Source organism: Xenopus tropicalis, chromosome 8 (genome assembly GCF_000004195.4).
Source record: "Xenopus tropicalis strain Nigerian chromosome 8, UCB_Xtro_10.0, whole genome shotgun sequence".
Taxonomy (NCBI): domain Eukaryota; kingdom Metazoa; phylum Chordata; class Amphibia; order Anura; family Pipidae; genus Xenopus; species Xenopus tropicalis.
This window is the reverse complement of record NC_030684.2, coordinates 46,110,642-46,123,097: the sequence shown is the minus strand read 5'-3', so window position 1 is coordinate 46,123,097 and position 12,456 is coordinate 46,110,642. Positions and strand designations below refer to the sequence as shown.

At 40.7% G+C, this 12,456-nt stretch overlaps 1 protein-coding gene across 1 annotated transcript; it reads left to right on the top strand.

Moving 5' to 3' along the window:
- Positions 1–866: 866 nt before the first annotated feature.
- On the top strand, positions 867–9,526 carry c1galt1c1 (C1GALT1 specific chaperone 1). The gene is given in 2 exon segments (NM_001004886.1): positions 867–916; positions 6,080–9,526. A coding segment is annotated over 1 exon segment (954 nt). The 5' UTR covers positions 867–916; positions 6,080–6,084; the 3' UTR covers positions 7,039–9,526.
- Positions 9,527–12,456: the final 2,930 nt, after the last annotated feature.

The window sequence follows — 12,456 nt, the reverse complement described above, 5'->3', positions numbered from 1 at the left end:
TGTCGGCAAATGGAAGAAATAACTTCCATGATACATAACAAAAGCCATCAGTATAGGAAAATTTGGACCCCCTGGTTAGATTACTTAAGATCACTTTGATACGCATCCCAAAGACAGCCATCTACAAAAAGAACATTAGACGTACTGTCTGTATGGTATAGTTAATCCAATACTTATGTGAAAATTTAGAAATGGCTTGGTGACAGCTTTGCTTGAAAATCTTAGTTGAAAAACAATGAAAAGTTTAAACTTGCAATGTCCCTGCCCTTTCCTCTTTTCTTTTGTATCCCTTCCCCAAAATTTTAAATAATTGAAAAAAAAAAATTGTCACACATAATAGTTGTGTGCACCCCACCCTGCCCTATGCAGAAGTCACCTGTGCTAGCTAACCCTAATTCTGACCCTAGTATTACAGAATCTGATGTGAAATTATTATTACATTTATTTATAAAGCACCATTTTGTCCCACAGAGATGCACATAAGAATAAATAATTTATAAATAAACTGATACAATGAGGGCCCTGCCTGCAAGGTCTTGAATATGTAGAAGTTAAATGTTCCATTCACGGCCATATAGCCGTAAAGCATAATCACCAGATTCTGACGTGGAAACACCCTTCTATTGTTACGATAGGAAACTACAAAAATATACATTATTGTGTTATGCGAACCTCCACCCTGTACATCAGCTACCAGCAGAACGAATTATTGCAACAACGAATAATTGCGTTATTAAAGGGTGACCTTAACAAAGATGGCCGCCGTGAGCGGTCTGGTTGCCACGGCGACACATTTGCTTTGACAGTACCCTACACGTCATCAGTAGAAGGAAGCCGGAAGCTTGAGATCCGGCAGTGGTGCAGCTGGAGTGGGAAGAGGAGACGGTGTTGCGGACTAGGCTCTAGATCTAGCTAGGTAAGTCTGACTGGGACTGAGGTCTGACCCCCCCCCCGTTTATTTTATTCAATTGGTCCTTAATGATTTATTTTGTACTGTAAGCGCCACGTCAGAGTTCTTTAAGAAGCGTCTTGACAGATAGTGAGGTTTAGGCAATGAACAGTTGGGTAAGGCTGGAGCTGCCCCTCTGTCCCTTTGAAATCTTATTAGTGGGTATGAGCAAGCAGACGGTGGTGTCAGGAGTTAAAGTGGGTTCCTTTGGCACATTGTCTTCTTGCTGAGAGAAAATGCTGAGATCCCCATGTGTGAGAGATTAGTCCAACGACCATGACTGGGAAATCTAACGCATTGGACTCCTGTCTGTGTGTATTGTTTAAAGATGTACTTAATCACTGTTTCCCCCTATGTTTAAGATGTTCATTCATCAATTGTAGCTCAGTGTAGCTATGTAGGCACTGCACTGTTGTTTAGAACCAATGTCTCCCTCAGCTATAAGATTTTAGAACAGTTTATGGGAACTCTCATAGGGATATCACATCAACCTGTGTGGTTAACTCAAATATGAAAAAAAGAGTGTAATAATGCTGTTAAAAGTGTGTTTTTATTCCATTTTTTGGTAAAATTGTTTGGTGTAAATGCATGGGGGAAACACAGAAAGTCTGTACACTCACGGCTCCTCTTTGTAAACTCAGTCCATTATCCGTTGGTGCAGATCCTCCAGGTGTATGTATGTATGTATATCTTTATTTATAAAGCGCTGCTTATGTACACAGTGCTGTACAGTAGAATACATTGATGCATTACAGGGTGTTATTAAGATAATAATAGATAAATACAAATTATACCAATAAATACAAGATGCAGTTGCAATAGGTTAAGAGTCAAAGACACAAGAGGATGGAGGTCCCTGCCCCGTAGAGCTTACAATCTATATGGGAGGGTAATTTACAGACACAAATAGGCACCTGGCTAGGTGCCTGTATCAGTGAGCACAAGAAGAGAAAAGGGAATGCACATAAAATGATTTGCTGGTGTAAAAAAATACTTCCAACCTGTTTATTGCGGAGTGCACATACAGACCAAATGTTTCAAGGGCTTCACACCCTCTTCATCAGTGGAAAAGTACTTTTTCCACTGAGGAAGAGGATGTGAAGCCCTTGAAATGTTTGGTCTGTAAATGCATGAGGGGAGGCTGAGGTCAGTAAGTGCAAAGGCAGATCCAGAAGTATTAGTGAAGGTGTGGCATAGCTTGTGTTTTCCTGTTGGACTACTGTTTGTAAAACCTTTACAGGCAGCCATTCATAATGGGCTTGGGCTAGGTCATCATTGTGGCTTTTATACAGCTATGACTTTAAAAACAACCCTTGTTGGAAAGAATTAGCAGTTGAAAAGGTTTTGGGTCTGCCTATGACAGATTGTAAGGTGTGATTGTGCCAAATTGTTAGCCATTGTCTATCTCTTCTTAACTACAACAGCAAAAACAGGCTGTGCCTGCCTACAAACACTTGTATTGTGAATCACTTAAAGCAGTGCTGTCCAACTGGCGCCCCACGACCCCCCCTCTGTGTGGCCCCCCACCTGTCTGGCTACTTTGATGGTTTACTCTTGTGTACAATTTAAATGGTATCAGTACTGAGATTAACTGCCCCCCTGCATGGTTCTCACCTCAGATTCAGGCTGTAATCCCCCTGTATTGTTTAAATATGTAATCCCCTGTACTGTTCACACCTTTTAATCTATGCATTGTTTACCCCCTGCAGTGTTCACACCTCAGACTCAGTCTGTAATCACCCATATTGTTCGTCTGTTCACACCTCAGACATTGTATGTACTGCCTGAACTATGCTGCCTGTGTGTAGGCAGCATAGGGTAGGCAGAGTATGGCACATAGTCAGCATAGGGCAGGGAGGGTATGGCACAAACAGGCAGCATAGGACAGGGAGGGTATTGAACACACAGGCAGGGTAGGGCAGAGTATGGCACACACAGGCAGGGTAGGGCAGAGTATGGCACACACAGGCAGGGTAGGGCAGAGTATGGCACACACAGGCAGGGTAGGGCAGAGTATGGCACACACAGGCAGCATATGGCAGGCAGAGTATGGCACACACAGGCAGGGTAGGGCAGACACAGTCATCATAGGGCAGGCAGAGTATGGCACACACAGGCAGCATATGGCAGACACAGGCATCATTGGGCAGGCAGAGTATGGCACACACAGGTGACGTAGGGCAGGCAGAGTGCTGCCTGTGTGTGTCATACTCTGCCTACCCTATGCTGCCTGTGGAAGGTGAACCTGGCAGGGGTTTGTTCTGGGAGTTTGTTAGCAGTTGGAAATAGCCACACCCTAAGGTGTGTAATTATGTACTGGGGGTTGCTGTGCTATCCACAGGGGAGGAGAAGTCATATGGATTTTAGGGTGTGTCTTAATATGACATAATATAATTCTTTCACATATGAATGATGGTTGATATCCCTGCAGTGAGGACCAAGCATTTGGGTTTTTGCTGCACTAACACCATTGTGATAAAATGGGTGTGGTTTGAAGTGGGTGTGGTTTAAAAGGGGGGAGTGGCTTCCATTTGCGGCCCTCCGCTATGTATGCGCGAGAAATTCCGGCCCTCGGCACCGCAGAAGTTGGACAGCACTGACTTAAGGCAAATGCACAAGGGCAATTCTAATTTCACCAGTAAGAACAGGAATGAAAGATAAGAAGCAGACAGGAATAACAGGACATTGTGCTTATTTCTATTCAGAAGTAAAATAGTGGCCAGGGAGGGTTCAAACTGCAAGGAGGCCCAAAATAAAAAGATTTTAGCCATATCCTTAGAACAGAATAGAATGTCGATCACTTAATAAGAAGTAGCTTACAAAAAAAGGGAAGCAAAGAGATGGTTTAGAGGCTACCAAGATTAGAGGGATTATCAGACAGTTGCTTTTCCATTATAGGGGTGATTTATTAGATAATAGTAAAATAGGAAAGAAGGATCACAGAAGAGTGTAATGGACAGTTAGGAGAATGATGCCGACCAACGCCATTTCTTAGGGTGATGACTGACAGGGTGATTTTAAGCATTTTGTCACCTGAACATTTTGTAGCTCAGAGGGACGGGGACACAATGCTCAATGCACAATGGTGTGTACAATGCTCTGCTGTGTTGTGAAGACAAAATTGAATTGAGGTATTGCTTAAAATATTTTAACATCTGGCCATTGTACAGGTATGGGATCCCTTATCCGGAAACCTGTTATCCAGAAAGCTCCAAATTATGGAATGCCCATCTCCCATAGACTCCATTTTAATCAAATAATTCAGAATTTTTAAACTGATTTCCTTTTTCTCTGTAGTAATAAAACAGTACCTTGTACTTGATCCCAACTAAGATATAAATAATCCTTATTGGATGCAAAACAGTCCTGTTGGGTTTAATTAATGTTTAATTGATTTTTTAGTATACTTAAGGTATGGAGATCCAAATTACGGAAAGCCCCCTTATCCGGAATACCCTTGGTCCCAAGCATTCTGAATAACGGGTCCTATACCTGTACATCAAACAGTGTAAAGGACTGAGAACCAAAAATGACTTATCTGTTAGGGCTCTGGCACACGGGGGAGATTAGTCGCCCGCGATAAAACTCCCTGTTCGCGGGCGACTAATCTCCCTGAGTTGCCTACCCCTGCCATCCCACCGGCGAACATGTAAGTCGCCGGCGGGATGGCAGACGCGGCGGGGCGATTTCCGGAAATCGCCGAAAAAGACTCGCGAGTCTTTTTCGGCGATTTGCGCGAAATCACGCCACCGCGTCTGCCATCCCGCCGGCGACTTACATGTTCGCCGGTGGGATGGCAGGGGTAGGCAACTCGGGGAGATTAGTCGCCCGCGAACAGGGAGTTAATCGCGGGCGACTAATCTCCCCCGTGTGCCAGAGCCCTAAGAAAGGCAAGCGACAGAAGAACTGAGGAATTTGCAGCTAAATGGCAGGTTAAGATATCAGGCTCTGTAGTTATGAGCCCTCGGATTCAGTAGGACACAGTAGGATTAGCTGGGTTATTCCTAGGCATGTTTAAAGGTGTGGTCATGGTAAACAAGCTTGCATGCGATTTAAATGAACAAACCAATCTATTTAATGTGCCAGATAACTGATAACAAACTGGTTTGTCCCTGAGAAAGAGCACTGGTTGTGCTCGAAACGTTGGAATTTTTTCAATAAAAACACTTTTGTATCAAGTCCCTGTGTATGCGGCACTCTTTATATATATATATATATATATATATATATATATATATATATATATATATATATATAGGAATGACATAGTGATATACACATATATATATCACTATGTCATTCCTGCAAAGAGTATATTTTGGTTGTAGTCTGGTGTGGTAGCAGGTTCCTGGTATAAACTGAATTTAGGTACAGCATATTCTATTTATTAGCACAAAGTGGTAATACCTGTAAAAAGTATTGCAGTTCCCACACATATAAACAATTTATGAATGCAAAAAAAGTGCCTACTATAGACAATTTTAAAGCGATACTGACACATGTCTATAAAAATCTATAGGGACATGAAAGTTCTTGCAGCACCAAAATGTTTCCCTTAAAGTTGCCTCTAGTCTGGCCATACTTACCTGAGCCGACAATCCAAAGGCTCCTTTGCAGTTGCGTCAGTCACTTGGAAGTGGGTCCTTACATAGGCTGGAATACTGTTTTTGTATGTAATAACTGTACCCTGGTGAAGGATTGTGCTTCCCCTACCCCAACGTGAAAGCAGGAAATCAGCGGGGCTTCTTCTACTATCTGTCCTCTCAGTATCGCTTTAAATGTAAACTAGTGAAATGCTAAGCACTGCTTATGTATAGAGTATATTTTACATATATAGCAGATACTTACATGAAGTTTTAATTGGGTTGTTCTGTGTGCTAAATTGCATTCAACCATTTAATCAAACTGAGGCATGTGGCTCTCTATAGAAAGCTCTACCAAAGAAAGTTTATTTACACATTATGTACACTAGTTAACTTTTGTTCATTTTATATTTGGGAAATCTTCTAAGGATATGTTTTATATGTTTATAATGATCTTCACAATATGTTACAATAATTCACTTTGTCTTGCATTTTCACTTTCATTTCATCCTGCTGTGTTTTTTTTTTTTCTTTTTTTGCACTTTAGGAAACATGATATCAGAAGGAGGTTCGTTTATGCGGGGCATGTTGATAGGGGGAGGCTTCTGTGTAGTCATTACACTTCTGGGACATATTAAAGTTGGACATGAACAAGGCATTTCCCATGAGCATCATCACATTCAGGCACCAGATAAGGAGGAAGTGAAGAAGCTCTCGGAATCTGAACGCTTGGAACTTAGTCATAGCATGCAAGTGTATTGTATAATTCTTGTCAGGCCTAAAGACTTAAGTCACTGGGCTGCAGTCCGTGAAACCTGGAGCAAACACTGTGACAAAGCTGACTACTATAGCTCGGAGCCTATGAAAGTGTTTGAGTCCATCTCTGTCGACACCAATGACCTGTGGGCGATGATGAGAAAAGCCATCCAGATGACTTACGAAAACAACAAGAATGCGTACAACTGGTTCTTTATTTGCACACCTTCCACCTTTGCAGTGATTGAAAACCTTAAATACTTCCTGCTTCAAAAGGATCCTTCTCAGCCTTATTACCTCGGGCACACTGTGAAATCCGGAGACTTGGACTACGTTGACATCGCTGGTGGAATTGTGTTAAGCATTGAGTCGCTGCATCGTCTTTTCTCCATTTTTAAGGAACCGGAGAAGTGTCCAGAGCAGGGCGGCTTAATATTCAAAATGTCTGAGGACAAGCAGTTAGCCATGTGTCTCAAATACAAGGGGGTCTTGGCAGAGAATGCAGAAGACTCAGAAGGTAAAAATGTCTTCAACACAAAATCCGTTGGCACGCTTATTCAAGAAACCATGGCCAACAATCCCCAAAAAGTGGTGGAAGGATGCTGCTCAGACATGGCAATAACTTTCAGTGGTATATCACCCAACTTCATGCACGTCATGATGTATGGCGTATACAGACTGAGAGCTTATGGACACAGTTTCAATGACGCTCTCGTTTTCCATCCCAAACCTGACTCAGACAATGACTGATGTTTGGGAATCATGGCCGTCATCACTTCTCACTGGGATTTTTTTTTACAGTAAAAAAAAAATATGTTGATTGTACCAATATCAAAATTGCATTAGAAGGATTTGTGGTTTTCTTTTTTTTCTTGTTGCTATTTTGTTTTGGTCAAGATTATTTAACTGAAAAAAAATGTTTGGGGTCACAACCTGATCAAAGTATTTGTGAAATTTAGAGTTGGTGCATTTGGTTTGCACACAAGATACAAGTCCGTTCCGCCTGACCGTCGTGGTGCATTACTTGTTGGCTCGTAATGAGATTGTACAAAATTTTTACACACTGACAATTTTTGCACTCAAAGTCTATTTTTATAACTCCGTGGAAGATGGCTGCGCATTCAGTTTTTTATGTAAAGTGAGCTTTTAAAAGATTTTTTTTGGGGGGGGGGGATGCTCCCTGTGGGAGGCTAATCGTGCTTCAAGTTTTAGTGGGCATGACCCAAGAATCAGCAGCCTTCAAGTTCCAGTTGAAGTCCCAGCATCCTTGAATTCAGGGTAATAGCTGGCAGGTCACAGAAGGGTCCTTAATGTAACCCAGTATCATTGCCAAATTTTCACTTTGTTATTCTAACCTTCTCAGTGTACTCCATATTGAAGGCTAATACCCGCCCCCCTGCACATAGAATTGGTATCAGTGAATAATAAAAAGAATCCCCCACAGTATTCTTATTAGAACTTTTTTTTAGAAAGGAAATAAAAGGAATTTCTATTGTGGTTATAAATGAAAAAGGGCAAAGATTTTCGGTGCACAGACCAGAACATTTGATGATCTAGTACAGTTAGAGTGCTGAAAAACAAACGGTATGGATTAGTATACTGAACGAGACCATGTTATAGCGTAACTGCATGGTAAGATTTATCTCAAAAAAAGGAGAATCTTTACTTTTTAAGCTGTGTACATTGCCTCAATACCACATCTTTAAAGGAACAGCAAAAAAAGGCAAGTGTTTTAAAGTTATAAAAATATAAAGTACTGTTGCCCTGCACAGGTTATACTGGTGTGTTTGCTTCACAAAGACTGCTAATAAACTGCTGTGTAGCCCCTAGGGCACCCATTCGAGCTAGAAAAAGTAGAAAAGCCATTGGTTACATAAGCTCTATAGAATACAATGGTGTTTTACAGAGCTATCCATTATCTGCTGTTACATGTGCCATTTAGCCCTATTTCAATTTAAACAGCTACCCCCTTCCCCATTGGTGCACAGCAGCTTTGATTATATAAGCTATAGTAGGCTTTCTGAAGCAAACACAGTGCAGGGTAACAGTACATAATATTTTAATTATTATGATACATTTTCATTGTTTTGATGTTACTGATCCTTTAACATATTTTGGGGCAATTATTTTTACCCCCACTGTGTCAATTCTGAATCAGATCCTAAGAAATCCCTTGTAGGCAGTGGGCCAGAGTGGAACACTGTAGTAGCAGTTTATACGGTAAGTGGTAGGGATCAATTACTAGCAATTGCCATTACCACCGATGCCTTAAAAATGAATGGTAATTTGCATTACTATAACCATAATAAAATGATGCATTCTTTCCCAGATATCCCTTATAATGTATGTATGTTTTGCACTTATAAGTGCTTGGCAGTTTTTTTGATACAATATACCCAATATTCTTAAGACAATATATTAATGGAGTAGATACTTTTGCCCTGAAATCTTTCTGATTTCAGTCCCCCTACTAATGCTTTCAGGTTGGAATTTGCCTAATTGAGGTTGCCTGCTCTATTATAAAGATGGCTAGAGCCCCACCTGCAAGGCCTATGATACATGGAGTGATTTGGGGGCATATTTCCTGCCCCTTTTTTCATTGTCTTAAAATGTGCATGAAAATGCCCCTGCCACTCTCACTGTGTTGTAAAGCAATTGCCTGCAAACTCTGGCACCGCTGGCTTTCATGCATCAAATTCATCTGTGCACTATAGCTGGTCATTTCATACCATTGCCATTAAAAATGATCAAATGCAAAGGGCAAGAGGAATTTAGATTTCTGTCTTTTAGCCTTTTGCTTTAATTTCCATCTGCCTTAGTGCAGTGACCTACTGTTCCTTTCCAGTGACGTACATGTACACAATAGAAACTATTGCCTTCAAAGACAACTGATAGTATAGCACCACCAAACACCATAAAGACACTTTATTTTCAGGAAAGATAAGAAGAACTTGATATTTTGATGCCATATATTTAATATCTAATAAAACCAAACTATTCCGGGCGTGTTCCCTTCACTCCAAGGAGAGACTCATCTGAAGACATTTTGGGGGTGGCAATGTCATAGGTACAATGAAGAATTAGGGTATTCTATTTGGGGTATTGATATTTTGCTATATATTGTCTTGGTATGGGGAAATGTAATGGGATTTCTTGTAAAGATTAAAATATTTGTAACTTTTTAAAATCTGGGTAATGTAAAACTATATATAAAATAATAAAATCTATTTTATATTAATATGCACCGTTGTCTCATTTATTTTTCTTTGGTCCCTTGGAGAGTGCTATTCTAAAACAGTTTGCATTTGGTCTTCGTTTTTTATTATTTGCCTTTTTTTTACTATTTAGTTTTTTGTTTAACAGCTCTCCAGTTTGGAAGTTATCTGGCAGCTATCTGGTTGCTATGGTTCAATTTAACCTAGCAACCAGGCAGTGGTTAAAAAGAGAGACTGGAATATGAATAGAAAAGGACATAATAGAAAGATAAGTCATAAAAAGTAACAATAAAATTGCAGAGTAATAGTTTTTTGGCTGCTGGGGTCAGTGCCCTGCATTTGACAGCTGGAAAGAGTCAGGAGGCGAAAGCAAATAATTTTCCCGTACAAGTACAAAGCCATGTCTATACATCATACGCTCGCCTCCCATGCCTGTGATGAAACTTAGAGGATTGTTGCTACTGTAGTTATACAATATAGCCTATTGTCCCTGCTGTTTTCTGCTAAGGGGTAATACCACTGCAGGAGGGATATAAGCTGAGACAAGCAAGGTACCCAGCTTATTAGTAAACAATGCAAGTCTATGCAAGGCTAAAACTGTCAGCTATTGTAAACAGTGAAACAGGAAAATCACTATACATTTCCATACGTTAGACCAATACAAGGTAGGTAACCTACATGAACAGCTGTAACATTGCATCATTTGATAACTTCATTCATTGTAATGTGGTAGAAAAAAAATAAATAATTTAGCATTCCGTGACCAGTACTCAAACCGTCTGCTTGCAAACTCATGCCTACATATACTCACAGAGCTCCTTTGTGACTTCTTTATATATTACTAACAGGGCTACATTACGTTATCCAGAATTCTTAGGACATGGATCTCCATACCATAAATCTACTAAATCATTTAAACATTAAATAAACCCTTTAGGGTTGTTTTGCATCCAATAAGGATTAATTGTATATTAGTTGGGATCAATTGCAAGGTACTGTTTTATTATTACAGAGAAAAGGCAAATCATTCAAAAAATTGGAATTATTTGATTAAAATAAAGTCTATGTCAGTGGTTCTCAACCTTCCTAATGCTGCAACCCTTTAATGCAGTTCCTCATGTTGTGATGACCCCCCCAACCATAAAATTATTCCTAAGACCATCGGAAATATCTGTTTTCCGATGGTCTTACGCAACCCCTGTGAAAGGGTTGTTTGACCCCCAAAAGGATCCAGACCCACAGGTTGAGAACCGCTGGTCTATGGGATCATTTGGAGCTTTCTGGATTGGGCAGATTTATGAATGTGTGAAATTGGAACTGGCTACAGAACTACTCACCCACTGTCTATTTATTCCTATTGGAGTTTTAGAAGTGTATTTATAAAAACTCTAACTTTCAGCCGTTGATAAATACACTTCTAAAAATCTGATAGGAATAGAAAGTGGGTGAGTGTTTCTGTAGCCAGCTCTAATTTCACACATTCATAAGTTTGCCCCCCTGTTATAATTGACAATTCTCCATAAAATAAAATTGGTCAAAAAGTCTTGGCTTGTAGGTAAATGCCCCTATGCTCCTTAAAGCTTCTTTATGTGGAGTTATGCACAGAAATCCGTGTGTGTGCCCACATCTGGGCCGACACAGTGGCTCTGGGTGGAGGCATATAAAAAAGCTTTAAGGAGCGTGTGGTGTATTCTTTGCCAGCAATTATCCACAGGCCGAGAATTGCCCACATGTGGCAGTAGCTTAATAGGTATCCAAGCCAGCCTTTGGAAGATCAGCTGAAAGCTGACCATCTTCAGGAAAACTGGTTTAACAGGTGTAACATTGTGTAAGCCGAGACACTGAGACACTGTATGCAGTGACACCTAATACATCATATCCAGTATAGCACATTACTGGAAATGGATACCTATGGAACTTGAAGTATTTCATTCTGGAGAGTGTTTTATCAAAGAATGGTAGTAAAAAAAGAATCCTATCCCTATCAGGTATGTCTAGCTGACAATTGCTTCCTCTCCTACAGTGCAGTGTGTAGGGGAAAGTCGCATAAAGTTGCACAGGGATTGGAAGGGCTGGAGGGGAAGTTCAAACTTCACCCATCCAATTCCTGTGTGGTTCTACTAGGACTCTCCCCTACACAGTATGCTGTGCAGAACATACAGTCACAGGAGCTACTGCTCTCCCATCTGATATCTACAGCTCACTGACAGCAGGGAGGGAAGGTTCATGACTGGGGTGGGTGCATTATGTAAGGCTATACTGGTAGTCTCATACATCATCATCAAAAGTTTTTTGCGCCATTTATGATCAGATACGAAAATTTCGTAACCTTTTGATCGTACCACAACATTTTAGTACGACCACAATCGGAATTTTCGCGCAATCAGAAATGATCGTTATTAATATGAATTTTTGCCAATCGTACTTAAAATCCTAAATTCGGACTATGATAAATGTGGCCCTATGTGTAGGGTTTACTCTAGGGCAAACTCCACTGACCCCCAATGAGCTGACTGGCTTATTAGCACATTAAAGGAGAACTATACATCCCTAGGTACAAAAAACCCCCTCAACTGCCCTCCATCAGTCTCCCTAACCTCTCACTTCCTTGCACAGTCTATTATGTAGAAAAGTGGCCCTATTTCTTCTACATGGCAGTGGGCAACTATGGGGTTAATCCCTCCTGCTATGTGGATGGACAGTAAATACCAAATAAAGAACTAACTTCTGCCCCCGGCTGCCACCTTTTTTTCCTCCTGTCGCTCGCCCCCATGTCCAGCAGACTGCCTCTCCTCTGCTGAAGCCACGAGAATCTTTGGCTTCAGAGGGAGAGGTGTCATCAGAAGATTCTGGAGATGAAGATGGTTCCTTTGATGTAGAGATGGTTGAGCCTTTGATTAAGGCTTTAAGGAAAACATTGAATCGTTTAGATGTTTAAATCAGCCTCTATAAA